This window comes from Struthio camelus, chromosome 1, assembly GCF_040807025.1.
Source record: "Struthio camelus isolate bStrCam1 chromosome 1, bStrCam1.hap1, whole genome shotgun sequence".
Classification (NCBI taxonomy): Eukaryota; Metazoa; Chordata; class Aves; order Struthioniformes; family Struthionidae; genus Struthio; species Struthio camelus.
Window position 1 is genome coordinate 89,076,226 of NC_090942.1, and position 23,079 is coordinate 89,099,304.

The following is a 23,079-nucleotide window of genomic DNA, read 5'->3' on the forward strand; positions in this document are numbered from 1 at the left end:
GCTGCCTCTGGCCTTGTTTTTTGTTAATGAGATGTCGTGCAAAGACTGCCAAGGCTTGTCCATGCATCAGACTACTACCCTCTGCTGCTCTTCCATGTGGGCGCTAACGACACGAAAGGCAAACTGGAAACCATCAAACGGGACTTTGGAGCTCTGGGGATGGTGGTCAAGGGTCTGGGAGCCCAGGTTGTTTTCTCCTCAATCTTGCCTGTGAGGGGAAAGGACAGGAGGAGGAGTAGACGAGTTTTCCAAGTTAACAACTGGCTGCGCCGCTGGTGTTGGCAACAGGGCTTTGGTTTCTATGACCATGGGACCCTGTTCGAAGATGGGCAGCTGATGGAGAGAGATGGGATCCACCTTACCAAGCGGGGCACACGCGTCTTTGCCAACAGATTGGCCAGCCTGGTAAGGAGGGCTTTAAACTAGGCAAGACGGGGGAAGGGGAGTGGTATAGTGGCAGGAGAGTCAGTAAAACACCGCTCGAGTCAGGATGCCTCCAGCGGGTGCATGCAGCCAGGGGAGACAGCATGGAACATGGCTATGGAGGATCCTCTTGCACCTCTCCTGGGAAACCTGCGTGCTTGACTGGCTCTCTGAAATGCCTGTATAGCAATGCGCGCAGCATGGGGAATAAGCAGGAAGATCTGGAGATCTGTGTGCGGTCGCAGGGCCATGATCTCGTTGCAGTTACAGAGACATGGTGGGATAGGTTGCATACCTGGAATACTGTCATAGATGGCTACGTGCTTTTTAGGAAAGACAGGCCAGGAAGGCGAGGTGGTGGAGTTGCTCTTTATGTGAGGGAGCAACTAGAACACATGGAGCTGTGCCTTGGGGTTGGTTGAAGAGCAAGTTGAGAGCCTATGGGTAAGGCTTAAAGGGCAGGCTAACATGGGTGACACTGTTGTGGGGGTTTGCTACAGGCCACCTGATCAGGAAGAGGAAGTAGATGAGGCCTTCTACAGACAGCTGGAAGTAGCCTCACGATCACAGGCCCTGGTTCTCATGGGGGACTTCCACCACCCTGACATGAGCTGGGAAGAGAGCACAGCTAGGCACAAACAGTCAAAGAGGTTCCTGCAGAGCATCGAGGATAATTTCTTGACCCAGGTGGTGGAGACGCCAACAAGGAGAGGTGTGCTGCTGGACCTTGTACTAACAAACAAAGAGGGTCTAGTTGGAGTTGTGAAGGTTGGGGGCAGCCTTGGCTGCAGTGACCATGAGATAGTGGAGTTCCCGATCCTACGAGGAGGGAGCAGGGCAATAAGCAGGATTGCAACCCTGGACTTCAGGAGGGCAAACTTTGGCCTCTTCAGGGACCTTCTTGGAGGAATCTCATGGGGTAGGGCCCTTGAAGGAAGCGAGGTCCAAGAAAGCTGGTTAATAGTCAAGCATCACCTCCTCCAGGCTCAAGATGGGTGCATCCCTCTGAGGAAGAAGTCCGGCAAAGCGGGCAGGAGACCTGCGTGGATGAGCAAGGAGCTCCTGGCAAAACTCCAACAGAAGAAGGAAGTGTACAGAATGTGGCAAAGGGGACAGGCCACTTGGGAGGAATACAGGGACGTTGCCAGAGTGTGCAGGGATGCGACAAGGAAGGCTAAGGCCCATTTGGAGTTTAATCTGGCAAGGGATGTCAAGGACAACAAGAAGGAACGTCTTCAAATACATCAATAGCAAAAGGAAGACTAGGGAAAATGTGGGCCCGCCGCTGAATGGGGCGGGTGCCCTGGTAACAAAGGACCAGGCAGAGAAGGCAGAGAAGGCAGAGTTATTGAATGCTGCCTTTGCTTCGGTCTTCACTGCTAAGGCCAGTCCTCAGGAATTCCAGAGCCTGGGGACAAGAGAGGAAGGCTGGAGAAAGGAAGACTCTCCCTTGGTGGAGGAGGATCAGGTTAGAGATCTTTTGTCCAAACTTGACATCCACCAATCCATGGGCCCCGATGGGATGCACCCACGAGTGCTGAGGGAGCTGGCGGATGTTATTGCTAGGCCACTCTCCATCCTCTTGGAAAGGTCATGGCAATCAGGAGAGGTGCCTGAGGACTGGAAGAAAGCCAGCGTCCCTCCAGTCTTCCAAAAGGGCAAGAAGGAGGACCCAGGGAACTACAGGCCGGTCAGCCTCACCTCCATCCCCGGGAAGCTGATGGAACAGCTCATCCTGGAGGTCCCCACTAAGCATAAGGAGGACAAGAAGGTGATCAGGAATAGTCAGCATGGATTCACCAGAAGGAAATCATGCTTCAACAACCGGATAGCCTTCTAGGATGGAATGACTGGCTGGGTAGATGAGGGCAGAGCAGTGGATGTTGTCTCCCTGGACTTGAGCAAAGCTTTTGACACTGTCTCTCATCCCATCCTCATAGGTAAACTCAGGAGGTGTGGGTTGGATGAGTGGACGGTGAGGTGGATTGAGAACTGGCTGGATGGCCGAGCTCCGAGGGTTGTGGTGAATGGCGCAGAGTCAAGTTGGAGGCCTGTAGCTAGTGGTGTCCCGCAGAGGTCAGTCCTGGCTCCAGTCTTGTTCAATGTATTCATCAGTGACCTGGCGGAAGGGACAGAGTGTACCCTCAGCAAGTTGGCTGATGATACTAAACTGGGGGGAGTGGCTGACACACCAGAGGGCTGCGCTGCCATTCAGAGGGACCTGGAGAGGTTGGAGAGCTGGGCGGAGAGGAACCTCCTGACATTCCACAAAGGCAAGTGCAGGGTCCTGCACCTAGGGAGGAAGAACCCCAGGCAGCAGGACAGGCTGGGGGCTGACCTGCTGGAAAGCAGCTCTGCAGAGAAGGACCTGGGAGTGCTGGTGGACAACAAGTGAAGCATGAGGCAGCAGTGTGCCCTTGTGGCCAAGAAGGCCAAGGGTATCCTGGGGTGCATTAGGCAGAGTGTTGCCAGCAGGTGGAGGGAGGTGATCCTCCTGCTCTACTCAGCCCTGGGGAGGCCTCCCCTGGAGTACTGTGTCCAGTTCTGGGCTGCCCAGTACAAGAGAGACATGGCACTACTGCAGAGAGTCCAGCGGAGGGCTACCAAGATGGTGAGGGGACTGGAGCACCTCTCCTATGAGGAAAGGCTGAGAGAGCTGGGCCTGTTCAGTCTGGAGAAGAGAAGACTGAGAGGTGATCTGATCAACGTGTATAAGTATCTGAAGGGGGGAGGGGGGTGGTTGTCAAGAAGATGAGGCCGATCTCTTCTCCGTGGTGCCCAGCAACAGGACAAGAGGCAACGGGCAGAAACTGAGCCACAGGAAGTTCCATCTAAACCTGAGAAAAAAACTTCTTGACTGTGAGGGTGACAGAGCATTGGAACAGGTTGCCCAGAGAGGTGGTGGAGTCTCCTTCGCTGGAGATATTCAAAACCCGTCTGGATGTGATCCTGGGCAATATGCTCTAGAGGACCCTGCTTGAGCAGGGGGGTTGGACTAGATGATCTCCAGAGGTCCCTTCCAACCTAAACCATTCTGTGATTCTGTGAATGTGTTGAATGCAGGAAAAATCAGGAATGCAGGAAAACTTTGTATCACTGATGGGCATCCCAATGTTCACTGTGTCCAGATACCTCACTAAAACCATTAGCTGTGCACATCATGTTCAACTGCCTATCACACATTGGCTTGTAAGTTGTTCAGGCCTTGGGTCATTGTGTGAGATGCTGAGGAAATGAGTGGTCTGGAAAACAAAGGAGACCTTGATAAGACATTGCAGAACTAGCAAGCGAGAAAGACTCTCTTTTCATTCAGTCCGTCCACTGTGGTGTCTGGACCAAAGCTCAGTTCCGTACTAGAGCCAGGCTGTACTTTGATGAAGAGGAGGCCTGGGCATTATAACAATGAGAGGTGCACCAAGGAGGCAGTTCCTTGCCTCCCAATCAACTTAGTTGATTCCCTCATTACCCCCGTGTCTCATGTACAGTGTGTCCCACCCATAAAGCTCTGCAAGGGGGTACAGGGAGACCACCCTCAACTCAGTACCATCTTTCTCTTCTTTCTTCAGCTGGAAGGCAACCAACTTATTGAGCGCACAGAATTGAGTACCAACCATGTCCTAGTATATCTGGAGAAGGTGAGCATATGTCTGGTTCTAGGATGGGAAAGGGAAATGCATACCTTGGGACACTTGGCTGCTTGGGGCAGAAGATCTAGGCCTAAAAAATCCCAAGCATCTACTAAGAATATGAATGAATCTCACATGAATTTTTAACCCTTCCTAGCCTTACTGGTACCTTCCTCCAAACCCTCAACATGCTTTCCCTCTGCCCCTGCACATAGATCAGGCTCTGACCTCCCCCCCAGCCAGAGCCTCTCCCACTGTGGGGAAGGGCCCAGGGCCAGGCCTGCAGCCCCATGCACAACCTTGGGCCTGGGACGCTGGTGGCAGGGAAGAGTGAAGGAACCTGGGGCAGATGTAGAATTGACCGTGAGTCTCCACCCCTTCCTTTCCCCAGCTGAGCAACACGACCCTGAACTTCTCCTTCACGGTGGAGCGGGACATCCCTGTTCAGGGCCTAAAGCCAGCTCAAGTGAAGGTCTATGACTACTATGAGACAGGTGAGTGTTGGGGTGGGAGGGTACCCACGGGAGTGAGTCCTGGACATAGGCCATGCTGAGATACACAGGAGCTTTTGGGACATACAGCTGCCCCTGGCCTCAAGCTCTCCATCAACCTCAGCGCTTTCCCACTCTGCCTCAGCAGTGCTTTCTGAGAGCAGGGGGGCCCCTGGACTCTACCAACCTTCAAACCCACAGTGCCAACAGCCCAGACAGATGGAGGCAACCACCCTCCTCCTTTCTGCTCCTGCCCAGGCAGGGCTCTGCAACGATAATGGGGCACAAGTTTGGGCAGTGTGGGTAGTATGTGGATCCCCACATGGCTGTCCTCACCTGTGGGAGCCACTGTGCAGCTGTCCTCACCTGAGGAGAAGGTGAAGGCCATGGGGTCCTAGGGAGGAGGCCATCCTCTCCAGCCTTCAGACTCTCCCCTTGGGATCTTGGTGCCTGTAAGCCTTTCATGCCTCCCCAGGGAAAGGAACCAGGCCCTGAGGTAGACCCAAGGAAGCTAGGAGGAGTCCTGTGTTCAGATCCTGCCCCAGATTGCAACCATTCCAGGGCGGATGCTGCGTCTCCTTGTGCTTCTGTTTTCCCAGCTGCTACATCAGGGTGACAGAGACAGAGACCCTCTGTGTGCTTGAGACAAGGCCTCAAGGCATAAGGCAGAGCCCTGCTGGGGCTGACTGTGCAGAGTTGCTCTGCCTTGCTGCCGCGGTATCCGGATGGGGCTGGGATTGGGGCTCCCTCCCCCCAGGGCTGGGATCTCTGCAGGGAAGTCAGGGATGGTGCTAGCTGTCCGCTGTGGGGCATGGAAGAAGTGTCTCTCTGGAAGCCCTCTGCCAGGAATGCTGAGGGGGTCTGACAGCCCTGCTCTCTCCCTTCCCTTGTGTCTTCCAGATGAGTTTGCTGTTGAGGAATACAATGCTCCCTGCACCACAGGTAGAGTACATAAGAACAACTGAGGTGTTCCAGTAAGGGCTACTGCTGGTTAGTTTGTGTAAGAATCTGTGCAGAGCGTGGGTTTCCTCAGCCTGGGTAGAATCTCAAGACTTCTTTCACCATGCCCACAGCAGGCTCCTAGCACACCTCAGTGCAGAGAGGTAAATTAAATCCACCTCCTCATGTCCTGTAAAAGGTTAGATAGAAATTTGGTTTTGGTTTACTTAGGCTGGCAATCCGAGTGTTATTTTCTTCAGTCGTACAGAGCTCCTTGTTTTTTCCTGTGTCTTTGTGTCACATTGTACAAGTAAGATTGAAGTCTTCCTTGGCGCTGAATATGACACTCAGCTTTTAAGGATCTGCCCTTTCCTTGGCCACTTTCACCAATGCTGTGGACACAGAAGCGTCTTAAACATCATCTCCCAAGCATTTTGGTGAAATGTTGAGTTTATTCACATCTTCAGTTGGGACCTTTCAAACTCTGCCCTGGGTGTTTTTTGCCCTTTGTTGGAGAATCCACATGTTGAGAGAGGACATATGTACTTGATTAGCTCATACTCTCCAGAGCAGAGCAGTATCTGCCTCCGCTCCCCTCCCTTCTCTGTAACATGGATATCTTGAAAGTAACCAGCCATTCCTATTATGTTATCTGTCTGGGACCAGGCATTTTTTAGGTGAAGCAAATCCCCAGACTTTAATAGGTCTTGAACTTATGTAACATGCAAGCAGGGGCCACTTAAACATAGGGAGGATGTCCAGGGTTCAGAATACTGTTTCTCAGGAACCTTCTCTCACTCTGTCCTTTTCTCCACTCCAGCCAAGGCTGAGCAAGGAAATGCCTGATGAGCAATCTTGTCTGAGTCCTGTTGGATCAGCTGTCTTATCTATGTCCCTAAAGGATCCTTTTGGTAAGGTGGCCTATTGAAATACTAGAGAAGGACACCTCAACACCAAAAAAAGAAGTAATACCATAAATAAATTAAGTCTTGATTCTCTTCAGCTGCCTCTGGCCTTGTTTTTTGTTAATGAGATGTCGTGCAAAGACTGCCAAGGCTTGTCCATGCATCAGACTACTACCCTCTGCTGCTCTTCCATGTGGGCGCTAACGACACGAAAGGCAAACTGGAAACCATCAAACGGGACTTTGGAGCTCTGGGGATGGTGGTCAAGGGTCTGGGAGCCCAGGTTGTTTTCTCCTCAATCTTGCCTGTGAGGGGAAAGGACAGGAGGAGGAGTAGACGAGTTTTCCAAGTTAACAACTGGCTGCGCCGCTGGTGTTGGCAACAGGGCTTTGGTTTCTATGACCATGGGACCCTGTTCGAAGATGGGCAGCTGATGGAGAGAGATGGGATCCACCTTACCAAGCGGGGCACACGCGTCTTTGCCAACAGATTGGCCAGCCTGGTAAGGAGGGCTTTAAACTAGGCAAGACGGGGGAAGGGGAGTGGTATAGTGGCAGGAGAGTCAGTAAAACACCGCTCGAGTCAGGATGCCTCCAGCGGGTGCATGCAGCCAGGGGAGACAGCATGGAACATGGCTATGGAGGATCCTCTTGCACCTCTCCTGGGAAACCTGCGTGCTTGACTGGCTCTCTGAAATGCCTGTATAGCAATGCGCGCAGCATGGGGAATAAGCAGGAAGATCTGGAGATCTGTGTGCGGTCGCAGGGCCATGATCTCGTTGCAGTTACAGAGACATGGTGGGATAGGTTGCATACCTGGAATACTGTCATAGATGGCTACGTGCTTTTTAGGAAAGACAGGCCAGGAAGGCGAGGTGGTGGAGTTGCTCTTTATGTGAGGGAGCAACTAGAACACATGGAGCTGTGCCTTGGGGTTGGTTGAAGAGCAAGTTGAGAGCCTATGGGTAAGGCTTAAAGGGCAGGCTAACATGGGTGACACTGTTGTGGGGGTTTGCTACAGGCCACCTGATCAGGAAGAGGAAGTAGATGAGGCCTTCTACAGACAGCTGGAAGTAGCCTCACGATCACAGGCCCTGGTTCTCATGGGGGACTTCCACCACCCTGACATGAGCTGGGAAGAGAGCACAGCTAGGCACAAACAGTCAAAGAGGTTCCTGCAGAGCATCGAGGATAATTTCTTGACCCAGGTGGTGGAGACGCCAACAAGGAGAGGTGTGCTGCTGGACCTTGTACTAACAAACAAAGAGGGTCTAGTTGGAGTTGTGAAGGTTGGGGGCAGCCTTGGCTGCAGTGACCATGAGATAGTGGAGTTCCCGATCCTACGAGGAGGGAGCAGGGCAATAAGCAGGATTGCAACCCTGGACTTCAGGAGGGCAAACTTTGGCCTCTTCAGGGACCTTCTTGGAGGAATCTCATGGGGTAGGGCCCTTGAAGGAAGCGAGGTCCAAGAAAGCTGGTTAATAGTCAAGCATCACCTCCTCCAGGCTCAAGATGGGTGCATCCCTCTGAGGAAGAAGTCCGGCAAAGCGGGCAGGAGACCTGCGTGGATGAGCAAGGAGCTCCTGGCAAAACTCCAACAGAAGAAGGAAGTGTACAGAATGTGGCAAAGGGGACAGGCCACTTGGGAGGAATACAGGGACGTTGCCAGAGTGTGCAGGGATGCGACAAGGAAGGCTAAGGCCCATTTGGAGTTTAATCTGGCAAGGGATGTCAAGGACAACAAGAAGGAACGTCTTCAAATACATCAATAGCAAAAGGAAGACTAGGGAAAATGTGGGCCCGCCGCTGAATGGGGCGGGTGCCCTGGTAACAAAGGACCAGGCAGAGAAGGCAGAGAAGGCAGAGTTATTGAATGCTGCCTTTGCTTCGGTCTTCACTGCTAAGGCCAGTCCTCAGGAATTCCAGAGCCTGGGGACAAGAGAGGAAGGCTGGAGAAAGGAAGACTCTCCCTTGGTGGAGGAGGATCAGGTTAGAGATCTTTTGTCCAAACTTGACATCCACCAATCCATGGGCCCCGATGGGATGCACCCACGAGTGCTGAGGGAGCTGGCGGATGTTATTGCTAGGCCACTCTCCATCCTCTTGGAAAGGTCATGGCAATCAGGAGAGGTGCCTGAGGACTGGAAGAAAGCCAGCGTCCCTCCAGTCTTCCAAAAGGGCAAGAAGGAGGACCCAGGGAACTACAGGCCGGTCAGCCTCACCTCCATCCCCGGGAAGCTGATGGAACAGCTCATCCTGGAGGTCCCCACTAAGCATAAGGAGGACAAGAAGGTGATCAGGAATAGTCAGCATGGATTCACCAGAAGGAAATCATGCTTCAACAACCGGATAGCCTTCTAGGATGGAATGACTGGCTGGGTAGATGAGGGCAGAGCAGTGGATGTTGTCTCCCTGGACTTGAGCAAAGCTTTTGACACTGTCTCTCATCCCATCCTCATAGGTAAACTCAGGAGGTGTGGGTTGGATGAGTGGACGGTGAGGTGGATTGAGAACTGGCTGGATGGCCGAGCTCCGAGGGTTGTGGTGAATGGCGCAGAGTCAAGTTGGAGGCCTGTAGCTAGTGGTGTCCCGCAGAGGTCAGTCCTGGCTCCAGTCTTGTTCAATGTATTCATCAGTGACCTGGCGGAAGGGACAGAGTGTACCCTCAGCAAGTTGGCTGATGATACTAAACTGGGGGGAGTGGCTGACACACCAGAGGGCTGCGCTGCCATTCAGAGGGACCTGGAGAGGTTGGAGAGCTGGGCGGAGAGGAACCTCCTGACATTCCACAAAGGCAAGTGCAGGGTCCTGCACCTAGGGAGGAAGAACCCCAGGCAGCAGGACAGGCTGGGGGCTGACCTGCTGGAAAGCAGCTCTGCAGAGAAGGACCTGGGAGTGCTGGTGGACAACAAGTGAAGCATGAGGCAGCAGTGTGCCCTTGTGGCCAAGAAGGCCAAGGGTATCCTGGGGTGCATTAGGCAGAGTGTTGCCAGCAGGTGGAGGGAGGTGATCCTCCTGCTCTACTCAGCCCTGGGGAGGCCTCCCCTGGAGTACTGTGTCCAGTTCTGGGCTGCCCAGTACAAGAGAGACATGGCACTACTGCAGAGAGTCCAGCGGAGGGCTACCAAGATGGTGAGGGGACTGGAGCACCTCTCCTATGAGGAAAGGCTGAGAGAGCTGGGCCTGTTCAGTCTGGAGAAGAGAAGACTGAGAGGTGATCTGATCAACGTGTATAAGTATCTGAGGGGGGGGGGGTGGTTGTCAAGAAGATGAGGCCGATCTCTTCTCCGTGGTGCCCAGCAACAGGACAAGAGGCAACGGGCAGAAACTGAACCACAGGAAGTTCCATCTAAACCTGAGAAAAAAACTTCTTGACTGTGAGGGTGACAGAGCATTGGAACAGGTTGCCCAGAGAGGTGGTGGAGTCTCCTTCGCTGGAGATATTCAAAACCCGTCTGGATGTGATCCTGGGCAATATGCTCTAGAGGACCCTGCTTGAGCAGGGGGGTTGGACTAGATGATCTCCAGAGGTCCCTTCCAACCTAAACCATTCTGTGATTCTGTGAATGTGTTGAATGCAGGAAAAATCAGGAATGCAGGAAAACTTTGTATCACTGATGGGCATCCCAATGTTCACTGTGTCCAGATACCTCACTAAAACCATTAGCTGTGCACATCATGTTCAACTGCCTATCACACATTGGCTTGTAAGTTGTTCAGGCCTTGGGTCATTGTGTGAGATGCTGAGGAAATGAGTGGTCTGGAAAACAAAGGAGACCTTGATAAGACATTGCAGAACTAGCAAGCGAGAAAGACTCTCTTTTCATTCAGTCCGTCCACTGTGGTGTCTGGACCAAAGCTCAGTTCCGTACTAGAGCCAGGCTGTACTTTGATGAAGAGGAGGCCTGGGCATTATAACAATGAGAGGTGCACCAAGGAGGCAGTTCCTTGCCTCCCAATCAACTTAGTTGATTCCCTCATTACCCCCGTGTCTCATGTACAGTGTGTCCCACCCATAAAGCTCTGCAAGGGGGTACAGGGAGACCACCCTCAACTCAGTACCATCTTTCTCTTCTTTCTTCAGCTGGAAGGCAACCAACTTATTGAGCGCACAGAATTGAGTACCAACCATGTCCTAGTATATCTGGAGAAGGTGAGCATATGTCTGGTTCTAGGATGGGAAAGGGAAATGCATACCTTGGGACACTTGGCTGCTTGGGGCAGAAGATCTAGGCCTAAAAAATCCCAAGCATCTACTAAGAATATGAATGAATCTCACATGAATTTTTAACCCTTCCTAGCCTTACTGGTACCTTCCTCCAAACCCTCAACATGCTTTCCCTCTGCCCCTGCACATAGATCAGGCTCTGACCTCCCCCCCAGCCAGAGCCTCTCCCACTGTGGGGAAGGGCCCAGGGCCAGGCCTGCAGCCCCATGCACAACCTTGGGCCTGGGACGCTGGTGGCAGGGAAGAGTGAAGGAACCTGGGGCAGATGTAGAATTGACCATGAGTCTCCACCCCTTCCTTTCCCCAGCTGAGCAACACGACCCTGAACTTCTCCTTCACGGTGGAGCGGGACATCCCTGTTCAGGGCCTAAAGCCAGCTCAAGTGAAGGTCTATGACTACTATGAGACAGGTGAGTGTTGGGGTGGGAGGGTACCCACGGGAGTGAGTCCTGGACATAGGCCATGCTGAGATACACAGGAGCTTTTGGGACATACAGCTGCCCCTGGCCTCAAGCTCTCCATCAACCTCAGCGCTTTCCCACTCTGCCTCAGCAGTGCTTTCTGAGAGCAGGGGGGCCCCTGGACTCTACCAACCTTCAAACCCACAGTGCCAACAGCCCAGACAGATGGAGGCAACCACCCTCCTCCTTTCTGCTCCTGCCCAGGCAGGGCTCTGCAACGATAATGGGGCACAAGTTTGGGCAGTGCGGGTAGTATGTGGATCCCCACATGGCTGTCCTCACCTGTGGGAGCCACTGTGCAGCTGTCCTCACCTGAGGAGAAGGTGAAGGCCATGGGGTCCTAGGGAGGAGGCCATCCTCTCCAGCCTTCAGACTCTCCCCTTGGGATCTTGGTGCCTGTAAGCCTTTCATGCCTCCCCAGGGAAAGGAACCAGGCCCTGAGGTAGACCCAAGGAAGCTAGGAGGAGTCCTGTGTTCAGATCCTGCCCCAGATTGCAACCATTCCAGGGCGGATGCTGCGTCTCCTTGTGCTTCTGTTTTCCCAGCTGCTACATCAGGGTGACAGAGACAGAGACCCTCTGTGTGCTTGAGACAAGGCCTCAAGGCATAAGGCAGAGCCCTGCTGGGGCTGACTGTGCAGAGTTGCTCTGCCTTGCTGCCGCGGTATCCGGATGGGGCTGGGATTGGGGCTCCCTCCCCCCAGGGCTGGGATCTCTGCAGGGAAGTCAGGGATGGTGCTAGCTGTCCGCTGTGGGGCATGGAAGAAGTGTCTCTCTGGAAGCCCTCTGCCAGGAATGCTGAGGGGGTCTGACAGCCCTGCTCTCTCCCTTCCCTTGTGTCTTCCAGATGAGTTTGCTGTTGAGGAATACAATGCTCCCTGCACCACAGGTAGAGTACATAAGAACAACTGAGGTGTTCCAGTAAGGGCTACTGCTGGTTAGTTTGTGTAAGAATCTGTGCAGAGCGTGGGTTTCCTCAGCCTGGGTAGAATCTCAAGACTTCTTTCACCATGCCCACAGCAGGCTCCTAGCACACCTCAGTGCAGAGAGGTAAATTAAATCCACCTCCTCATGTCCTGTAAAAGGTTAGATAGAAATTTGGTTTTGGTTTACTTAGGCTGGCAATCCGAGTGTTATTTTCTTCAGTCGTACAGAGCTCCTTGTTTTTTCCTGTGTCTTTGTGTCACATTGTACAAGTAAGATTGAAGTCTTCCTTGGCGCTGAATATGACACTCAGCTTTTAAGGATCTGCCCTTTCCTTGGCCACTTTCACCAATGCTGTGGACACAGAAGCGTCTTAAACATCATCTCCCAAGCATTTTGGTGAAATGTTGAGTTTATTCACATCTTCAGTTGGGACCTTTCAAACTCTGCCCTGGGTGTTTTTTGCCCTTTGTTGGAGAATCCACATGTTGAGAGAGGACATATGTACTTGATTAGCTCATACTCTCCAGAGCAGAGCAGTATCTGCCTCCGCTCCCCTCCCTTCTCTGTAACATGGATATCTTGAAAGTAACCAGCCATTCCTATTATGTTATCTGTCTGGGACCAGGCATTTTTTAGGTGAAGCAAATCCCCAGACTTTAATAGGTCTTGAACTTATGTAACATGCAAGCAGGGGCCACTTAAACATAGGGAGGATGTCCAGGGTTCAGAATACTGTTTCTCAGGAACCTTCTCTCACTCTGTCCTTTTCTCCACTCCAGCCAAGGCTGAGCAAGGAAATGCCTGATGAGCAATCTTGTCTGAGTCCTGTTGGATCAGCTGTCTTATCTATGTCCCTAAAGGATCCTTTTGGTAAGGTGGCCTATTGAAATACTAGAGAAGGACACCTCAACACCAAAAAAAGAAGTAATACCATAAATAAATTAAGTCTTGATTCTCTTCAGCTGCCTCTGGCCTTGTTTTTTGTTAATGAGATGTCGTGCAAAGACTGCCAAGGCTTGTCCATGCATCAGACTACTACCCTCTGCTGCTCTTCCATGTGGGCGCTAACGACACGAAAGGCAAACTGGAAACCATCAAACGGGACTTTGGAGCTCTGGGGATGGTGGTCAAGGGTCTGGGAGCCCAGGTTGTTTTCTCCTCAATCTTGCCTGTGAGGGGAAAGGACAGGAGGAGGAGTAGACGAGTTTTCCAAGTTAACAACTGGCTGCGCCGCTGGTGTTGGCAACAGGGCTTTGGTTTCTATGACCATGGGACCCTGTTCGAAGATGGGCAGCTGATGGAGAGAGATGGGATCCACCTTACCAAGCGGGGCACACGCGTCTTTGCCAACAGATTGGCCAGCCTGGTAAGGAGGGCTTTAAACTAGGCAAGACGGGGGAAGGGGAGTGGTATAGTGGCAGGAGAGTCAGTAAAACACCGCTCGAGTCAGGATGCCTCCAGCGGGTGCATGCAGCCAGGGGAGACAGCATGGAACATGGCTATGGAGGATCCTCTTGCACCTCTCCTGGGAAACCTGCGTGCTTGACTGGCTCTCTGAAATGCCTGTATAGCAATGCGCGCAGCATGGGGAATAAGCAGGAAGATCTGGAGATCTGTGTGCGGTCGCAGGGCCATGATCTCGTTGCAGTTACAGAGACATGGTGGGATAGGTTGCATACCTGGAATACTGTCATAGATGGCTACGTGCTTTTTAGGAAAGACAGGCCAGGAAGGCGAGGTGGTGGAGTTGCTCTTTATGTGAGGGAGCAACTAGAACACATGGAGCTGTGCCTTGGGGTTGGTTGAAGAGCAAGTTGAGAGCCTATGGGTAAGGCTTAAAGGGCAGGCTAACATGGGTGACACTGTTGTGGGGGTTTGCTACAGGCCACCTGATCAGGAAGAGGAAGTAGATGAGGCCTTCTACAGACAGCTGGAAGTAGCCTCACGATCACAGGCCCTGGTTCTCATGGGGGACTTCCACCACCCTGACATGAGCTGGGAAGAGAGCACAGCTAGGCACAAACAGTCAAAGAGGTTCCTGCAGAGCATCGAGGATAATTTCTTGACCCAGGTGGTGGAGACGCCAACAAGGAGAGGTGTGCTGCTGGACCTTGTACTAACAAACAAAGAGGGTCTAGTTGGAGTTGTGAAGGTTGGGGGCAGCCTTGGCTGCAGTGACCATGAGATAGTGGAGTTCCCGATCCTACGAGGAGGGAGCAGGGCAATAAGCAGGATTGCAACCCTGGACTTCAGGAGGGCAAACTTTGGCCTCTTCAGGGACCTTCTTGGAGGAATCTCATGGGGTAGGGCCCTTGAAGGAAGCGAGGTCCAAGAAAGCTGGTTAATAGTCAAGCATCACCTCCTCCAGGCTCAAGATGGGTGCATCCCTCTGAGGAAGAAGTCCGGCAAAGCGGGCAGGAGACCTGCGTGGATGAGCAAGGAGCTCCTGGCAAAACTCCAACAGAAGAAGGAAGTGTACAGAATGTGGCAAAGGGGACAGGCCACTTGGGAGGAATACAGGGACGTTGCCAGAGTGTGCAGGGATGCGACAAGGAAGGCTAAGGCCCATTTGGAGTTTAATCTGGCAAGGGATGTCAAGGACAACAAGAAGGAACGTCTTCAAATACATCAATAGCAAAAGGAAGACTAGGGAAAATGTGGGCCCGCCGCTGAATGGGGCGGGTGCCCTGGTAACAAAGGACCAGGCAGAGAAGGCAGAGAAGGCAGAGTTATTGAATGCTGCCTTTGCTTCGGTCTTCACTGCTAAGGCCAGTCCTCAGGAATTCCAGAGCCTGGGGACAAGAGAGGAAGGCTGGAGAAAGGAAGACTCTCCCTTGGTGGAGGAGGATCAGGTTAGAGATCTTTTGTCCAAACTTGACATCCACCAATCCATGGGCCCCGATGGGATGCACCCACGAGTGCTGAGGGAGCTGGCGGATGTTATTGCTAGGCCACTCTCCATCCTCTTGGAAAGGTCATGGCAATCAGGAGAGGTGCCTGAGGACTGGAAGAAAGCCAGCGTCCCTCCAGTCTTCCAAAAGGGCAAGAAGGAGGACCCAGGGAACTACAGGCCGGTCAGCCTCACCTCCATCCCCGGGAAGCTGATGGAACAGCTCATCCTGGAGGTCCCCACTAAGCATAAGGAGGACAAGAAGGTGATCAGGAATAGTCAGCATGGATTCACCAGAAGGAAATCATGCTTCAACAACCGGATAGCCTTCTAGGATGGAATGACTGGCTGGGTAGATGAGGGCAGAGCAGTGGATGTTGTCTCCCTGGACTTGAGCAAAGCTTTTGACACTGTCTCTCATCCCATCCTCATAGGTAAACTCAGGAGGTGTGGGTTGGATGAGTGGACGGTGAGGTGGATTGAGAACTGGCTGGATGGCCGAGCTCCGAGGGTTGTGGTGAATGGCGCAGAGTCAAGTTGGAGGCCTGTAGCTAGTGGTGTCCCGCAGAGGTCAGTCCTGGCTCCAGTCTTGTTCAATGTATTCATCAGTGACCTGGCGGAAGGGACAGAGTGTACCCTCAGCAAGTTGGCTGATGATACTAAACTGGGGGGAGTGGCTGACACACCAGAGGGCTGCGCTGCCATTCAGAGGGACCTGGAGAGGTTGGAGAGCTGGGCGGAGAGGAACCTCCTGACATTCCACAAAGGCAAGTGCAGGGTCCTGCACCTAGGGAGGAAGAACCCCAGGCAGCAGGACAGGCTGGGGGCTGACCTGCTGGAAAGCAGCTCTGCAGAGAAGGACCTGGGAGTGCTGGTGGACAACAAGTGAAGCATGAGGCAGCAGTGTGCCCTTGTGGCCAAGAAGGCCAAGGGTATCCTGGGGTGCATTAGGCAGAGTGTTGCCAGCAGGTGGAGGGAGGTGATCCTCCTGCTCTACTCAGCCCTGGGGAGGCCTCCCCTGGAGTACTGTGTCCAGTTCTGGGCTGCCCAGTACAAGAGAGACATGGCACTACTGCAGAGAGTCCAGCGGAGGGCTACCAAGATGGTGAGGGGACTGGAGCACCTCTCCTATGAGGAAAGGCTGAGAGAGCTGGGCCTGTTCAGTCTGGAGAAGAGAAGACTGAGAGGTGATCTGATCAACGTGTATAAGTATCTGAGGGGGGGGGGGTGGTTGTCAAGAAGATGAGGCCGATCTCTTCTCCGTGGTGCCCAGCAACAGGACAAGAGGCAACGGGCAGAAACTGAACCACAGGAAGTTCCATCTAAACCTGAGAAAAAAACTTCTTGACTGTGAGGGTGACAGAGCATTGGAACAGGTTGCCCAGAGAGGTGGTGGAGTCTCCTTCGCTGGAGATATTCAAAACCCGTCTGGATGTGATCCTGGGCAATATGCTCTAGAGGACCCTGCTTGAGCAGGGGGGTTGGACTAGATGATCTCCAGAGGTCCCTTCCAACCTAAACCATTCTGTGATTCTGTGAATGTGTTGAATGCAGGAAAAATCAGGAATGCAGGAAAACTTTGTATCACTGATGGGCATCCCAATGTTCACTGTGTCCAGATACCTCACTAAAACCATTAGCTGTGCACATCATGTTCAACTGCCTATCACACATTGGCTTGTAAGTTGTTCAGGCCTTGGGTCATTGTGTGAGATGCTGAGGAAATGAGTGGTCTGGAAAACAAAGGAGACCTTGATAAGACATTGCAGAACTAGCAAGCGAGAAAGACTCTCTTTTCATTCAGTCCGTCCACTGTGGTGTCTGGACCAAAGCTCAGTTCCGTACTAGAGCCAGGCTGTACTTTGATGAAGAGGAGGCCTGGGCATTATAACAATGAGAGGTGCACCAAGGAGGCAGTTCCTTGCCTCCCAATCAACTTAGTTGATTCCCTCATTACCCCCGTGTCTCATGTATAGTGTGTCCCACCCATAAAGCTCTGCAAGGGGGTACAGGGAGACCACCCTCAACTCAGTACCATCTTTCTCTTCTTTCTTCAGCTGGAAGGCAACCAACTTATTGAGCGCACAGAATTGAGTACCAACCATGTCCTAGTATATCTGGAGAAGGTGAGCATATGTCTGGTTCTAGGATGGGAAAGGGAAATGCATACCTTGGGACACTTGGCTGCTTGGGGCAGAAGATCTAGGCCTAAAAAATCCCAAGCATCTACTAAGAATATGAATGAATCTCACATGAATTTTTAACCCTTCCTAGCCTTACTGGTACCTTCCTCCAAACCCTCAACATGCTTTCCCTCTGCCCCTGCACATAGATCAGGCTCTGACCTCCCCCCCAGCCAGAGCCTCTCCCACTGTGGGGAAGGGCCCAGGGCCAGGCCTGCAGCCCCATGCACAACCTTGGGCCTGGGACGCTGGTGGCAGGGAAGAGTGAAGGAACCTGGGGCAGATGTAGAATTGACCATGAGTCTCCACCCCTTCCTTTCCCCAGCTGAGCAACACGACCCTGAACTTCTCCTTCACGGTGGAGCGGGACATCCCTGTTCAGGGCCTAAAGCCAGCTCAAGTGAAGGTCTATGACTACTATGAGACAGGTGAGTGTTGGGGTGGGAGGGTACCCACGGGAGTGAGTCCTGGACATAGGCCATGCTGAGATACACAGGAGCTTTTGGGACATACAGCTGCCCCTGGCCTCAAGCTCTCCATCAACCTCAGCGCTTTCCCACTCTGCCTCAGCAGTGCTTTCTGAGAGCAGGGGGGCCCCTGGACTCTACCAACCTTCAAACCCACAGTGCCAACAGCCCAGACAGATGGAGGCAACCACCCTCCTCCTTTCTGCTCCTGCCCAGGCAGGGCTCTGCAACGATAATGGGGCACAAGTTTGGGCAGTGCGGGTAGTATGTGGATCCCCACATGGCTGTCCTCACCTGTGGGAGCCACTGTGCAGCTGTCCTCACCTGAGGAGAAGGTGAAGGCCATGGGGTCCTAGGGAGGAGGCCATCCTCTCCAGCCTTCAGACTCTCCCCTTGGGATCTTGGTGCCTGTAAGCCTTTCATGCCTCCCCAGGGAAAGGAACCAGGCCCTGAGGTAGACCCAAGGAAGCTAGGAGGAGTCCTGTGTTCAGATCCTGCCCCAGATTGCAACCATTCCAGGGCGGATGCTGCGTCTCCTTGTGCTTCTGTTTTCCCAGCTGCTACATCAGGGTGACAGAGACAGAGACCCTCTGTGTGCTTGAGACAAGGCCTCAAGGCATAAGGCAGAGCCCTGCTGGGGCTGACTGTGCAGAGTTGCTCTGCCTTGCTGCCGCGGTATCCGGATGGGGCTGGGATTGGGGCTCCCTCCCCCCAGGGCTGGGATCTCTGCAGGGAAGTCAGGGATGGTGCTAGCTGTCCGCTGTGGGGCATGGAAGAAGTGTCTCTCTGGAAGCCCTCTGCCAGGAATGCTGAGGGGGTCTGACAGCCCTGCTCTCTCCCTTCCCTTGTGTCTTCCAGATGAGTTTGCTGTTGAGGAATACAATGCTCCCTGCACCACAGGTAGAGTACATAAGAACAACTGAGGTGTTCCAGTAAGGGCTACTGCTGGTTAGTTTGTGTAAGAATCTGTGCAGAGCGTGGGTTTCCTCAGCCTGGGTAGAATCTCAAGACTTCTTTCACCATGCCCACAGCAGGCTCCTAGCACACCTCAGTGCAGAGAGGTAAATTAAATCCACCTCCTCATGTCCTGTAAAAGGTTAGATAGAAATTTGGTTTTGGTTTACTTAGGCTGGCAATCCGAGTGTTATTTTCTTCAGTCGTACAGAGCTCCTTGTTTTTTCCTGTGTCTTTGTGTCACATTGTACAAGTAAGATTGAAGTCTTCCTTGGCGCTGAATATGACACTCAGCTTTTAAGGATCTGCCCTTTCCTTGGCCACTTTCACCAATGCTGTGGACACAGAAGCGTCTTAAACATCATCTCCCAAGCATTTTGGTGAAATGTTGAGTTTATTCACATCTTCAGTTGGGACCTTTCAAACTCTGCCCTGGGTGTTTTTTGCCCTTTGTTGGAGAATCCACATGTTGAGAGAGGACATATGTACTTGATTAGCTCATACTCTCCAGAGCAGAGCAGTATCTGCCTCCGCTCCCCTCCCTTCTCTGTAACATGGATATCTTGAAAGTAACCAGCCATTCCTATTATGTTATCTGTCTGGGACCAGGCATTTTTTAGGTGAAGCAAATCCCCAGACTTTAATAGGTCTTGAACTTATGTAACATGCAAGCAGGGGCCACTTAAACATAGGGAGGATGTCCAGGGTTCAGAATACTGTTTCTCAGGAACCTTCTCTCACTCTGTCCTTTTCTCCACTCCAGCCAAGGCTGAGCAAGGAAATGCCTGATGAGCAATCTTGTCTGAGTCCTGTTGGATCAGCTGTCTTATCTATGTCCCTAAAGGATCCTTTTGGTAAGGTGGCCTATTGAAATACTAGAGAAGGACACCTCAACACCAAAAAAAGAAGTAATACCATAAATAAATTAAGTCTTGATTCTCTTCAGCTGCCTCTGGCCTTGTTTTTTGTTAATGAGATGTCGTGCAAAGACTGCCAAGGCTTGTCCATGCATCAGACTACTACCCTCTGCTGCTCTTCCATGTGGGCGCTAACGACACGAAAGGCAAACTGGAAACCATCAAACGGGACTTTGGAGCTCTGGGGATGGTGGTCAAGGGTCTGGGAGCCCAGGTTGTTTTCTCCTCAATCTTGCCTGTGAGGGGAAAGGACAGGAGGAGGAGTAGACGAGTTTTCCAAGTTAACAACTGGCTGCGCCGCTGGTGTTGGCAACAGGGCTTTGGTTTCTATGACCATGGGACCCTGTTCGAAGATGGGCAGCTGATAGGGAGAGATGGGATCCACCTTACCAAGCGGGGCACACGCGTCTTTGCCAACAGATTGGCCAGCCTGGTAAGGAGGGCTTTAAACTAGGCAAGACGGGGGAAGGGGAGTGGTATAGTGGCAGGAGAGTCAGTAAAACACCGCTCGAGTCAGGATGCCTCCAGCGGGTGCATGCAGCCAGGGGAGACAGCATGGAACATGGCTATGGAGGATCCTCTTGCACCTCTCCTGGGAAACCTGCGTGCTTGACTGGCTCTCTGAAATGCCTGTATAGCAATGCGCGCAGCATGGGGAATAAGCAGGAAGATCTGGAGATCTGTGTGCGGTCGCAGGGCCATGATCTCGTTGCAGTTACAGAGACATGGTGGGATAGGTTGCATACCTGGAATACTGTCATAGATGGCTACGTGCTTTTTAGGAAAGACAGGCCAGGAAGGCGAGGTGGTGGAGTTGCTCTTTATGTGAGGGAGCAACTAGAACACATGGAGCTGTGCCTTGGGGTTGGTTGAAGAGCAAGTTGAGAGCCTATGGGTAAGGCTTAAAGGGCAGGCTAACATGGGTGACACTGTTGTGGGGGTTTGCTACAGGCCACCTGATCAGGAAGAGGAAGTAGATGAGGCCTTCTACAGACAGCTGGAAGTAGCCTCACGATCACAGGCCCTGGTTCTCATGGGGGACTTCCACCACCCTGACATGAGCTGGGAAGAGAGCACAGCTAGGCACAAACAGTCAAAGAGGTTCCTGCAGAGCATCGAGGATAATTTCTTGACCCAGGTGGTGGAGACGCCAACAAGGAGAGGTGTGCTGCTGGACCTTGTACTAACAAACAAAGAGGGTCTAGTTGGAGTTGTGAAGGTTGGGGGCAGCCTTGGCTGCAGTGACCATGAGATAGTGGAGTTCCCGATCCTACGAGGAGGGAGCAGGGCAATAAGCAGGATTGCAACCCTGGACTTCAGGAGGGCAAACTTTGGCCTCTTCAGGGACCTTCTTGGAGGAATCTCATGGGGTAGGGCCCTTGAAGGAAGCGAGGTCCAAGAAAGCTGGTTAATAGTCAAGCATCACCTCCTCCAGGCTCAAGATGGGTGCATCCCTCTGAGGAAGAAGTCCGGCAAAGCGGGCAGGAGACCTGCGTGGATGAGCAAGGAGCTCCTGGCAAAACTCCAACAGAAGAAGGAAGTGTACAGAATGTGGCAAAGGGGACAGGCCACTTGGGAGGAATACAGGGACGTTGCCAGAGTGTGCAGGGATGCGACAAGGAAGGCTAAGGCCCATTTGGAGTTTAATCTGGCAAGGGATGTCAAGGACAACAAGAAGGAACGTCTTCAAATACATCAATAGCAAAAGGAAGACTAGGGAAAATGTGGGCCCGCCGCTGAATGGGGCGGGTGCCCTGGTAACAAAGGACCAGGCAGAGAAGGCAGAGAAGGCAGAGTTATTGAATGCTGCCTTTGCTTCGGTCTTCACTGCTAAGGCCAGTCCTCAGGAATTCCAGAGCCTGGGGACAAGAGAGGAAGGCTGGAGAAAGGAAGACTCTCCCTTGGTGGAGGAGGATCAGGTTAGAGATCTTTTGTCCAAACTTGACATCCACCAATCCATGGGCCCCGATGGGATGCACCCACGAGTGCTGAGGGAGCTGGCGGATGTTATTGCTAGGCCACTCTCCATCCTCTTGGAAAGGTCATGGCAATCAGGAGAGGTGCCTGAGGACTGGAAGAAAGCCAGCGTCCCTCCAGTCTTCCAAAAGGGCAAGAAGGAGGACCCAGGGAACTACAGGCCGGTCAGCCTCACCTCCATCCCCGGGAAGCTGATGGAACAGCTCATCCTGGAGGTCCCCACTAAGCATAAGGAGGACAAGAAGGTGATCAGGAATAGTCAGCATGGATTCACCAGAAGGAAATCATGCTTCAACAACCGGATAGCCTTCTAGGATGGAATGACTGGCTGGGTAGATGAGGGCAGAGCAGTGGATGTTGTCTCCCTGGACTTGAGCAAAGCTTTTGACACTGTCTCTCATCCCATCCTCATAGGTAAACTCAGGAGGTGTGGGTTGGATGAGTGGACGGTGAGGTGGATTGAGAACTGGCTGGATGGCCGAGCTCCGAGGGTTGTGGTGAATGGCGCAGAGTCAAGTTGGAGGCCTGTAGCTAGTGGTGTCCCGCAGAGGTCAGTCCTGGCTCCAGTCTTGTTCAATGTATTCATCAGTGACCTGGCGGAAGGGACAGAGTGTACCCTCAGCAAGTTGGCTGATGATACTAAACTGGGGGGAGTGGCTGACACACCAGAGGGCTGCGCTGCCATTCAGAGGGACCTGGAGAGGTTGGAGAGCTGGGCGGAGAGGAACCTCCTGACATTCCACAAAGGCAAGTGCAGGGTCCTGCACCTAGGGAGGAAGAACCCCAGGCAGCAGGACAGGCTGGGGGCTGACCTGCTGGAAAGCAGCTCTGCAGAGAAGGACCTGGGAGTGCTGGTGGACAACAAGTGAAGCATGAGGCAGCAGTGTGCCCTTGTGGCCAAGAAGGCCAAGGGTATCCTGGGGTGCATTAGGCAGAGTGTTGCCAGCAGGTGGAGGGAGGTGATCCTCCTGCTCTACTCAGCCCGGGGGAGGCCTCCCCTGGAGTACTGTGTCCAGTTCTGGGCTGCCCAGTACAAGAGAGACATGGCACTACTGCAGAGAGTCCAGCGGAGGGCTACCAAGATGGTGAGGGGACTGGAGCACCTCTCCTATGAGGAAAGGCTGAGAGAGCTGGGCCTGTTCAGTCTGGAGAAGAGAAGACTGAGAGGTGATCTGATCAACGTGTATAAGTATCTGAAGGGGGGAGGGGGGTGGTTGTCAAGAAGATGAGGCCGATCTCTTCTCCGTGGTGCCCAGCAACAGGACAAGAGGCAACGGGCAGAAACTGAGCCACAGGAAGTTCCATCTAAACCTGAGAAAAAAACTTCTTGACTGTGAGGGTGACAGAGCATTGGAACAGGTTGCCCAGAGAGGTGGTGGAGTCTCCTTCGCTGGAGATATTCAAAACCCGTCTGGATGTGATCCTGGGCAATATGCTCTAGAGGACCCTGCTTGAGCAGGGGGGTTGGACTAGATGATCTCCAGAGGTCCCTTCCAACCTAAACCATTCTGTGATTCTGTGAATGTGTTGAATGCAGGAAAAATCAGGAATGCAGGAAAACTTTGTATCACTGATGGGCATCCCAATGTTCACTGTGTCCAGATACCTCACTAAAACCATTAGCTGTGCACATCATGTTCAACTGCCTATCACACATTGGCTTGTAAGTTGTTCAGGCCTTGGGTCATTGTGT

The 23,079-nt window shown here is 52.8% G+C and overlaps 1 protein-coding gene and 2 long non-coding RNA genes across 3 annotated transcripts; all 3 read left to right on the plus strand.

The window, feature by feature from the left end:
- Positions 1-3,984: 3,984 nt before the first annotated feature.
- LOC138068418 (uncharacterized) lies at positions 3,985-6,481 on the plus strand. Its single transcript, XR_011143241.1, has 4 exons — positions 3,985-4,058; positions 4,441-4,543; positions 5,441-5,482; positions 6,300-6,481. It is a non-coding gene; the product is annotated as an uncharacterized lncRNA (long non-coding RNA).
- Positions 6,482-9,704: 3,223 nt separating this feature from the next.
- Positions 9,705-12,959, plus strand: LOC138068411 (alpha-1-macroglobulin-like). Its single transcript, XM_068955802.1, has 4 exons — positions 9,705-10,536; positions 10,919-11,021; positions 11,919-11,960; positions 12,778-12,959. Exons 1-4 carry the CDS (start codon positions 10,276-10,278, stop codon positions 12,801-12,803), a joined length of 432 nt encoding a protein of 143 aa, XP_068811903.1. The 5' UTR covers positions 9,705-10,275; the 3' UTR covers positions 12,804-12,959.
- A 3,275-nt stretch (positions 12,960-16,234) lies between these two features.
- LOC138068419 (uncharacterized) lies at positions 16,235-19,437 on the plus strand. Its single transcript, XR_011143245.1, has 4 exons — positions 16,235-17,014; positions 17,397-17,499; positions 18,397-18,438; positions 19,256-19,437. It is a non-coding gene; the product is annotated as an uncharacterized lncRNA (long non-coding RNA).
- Positions 19,438-23,079: the final 3,642 nt, after the last annotated feature.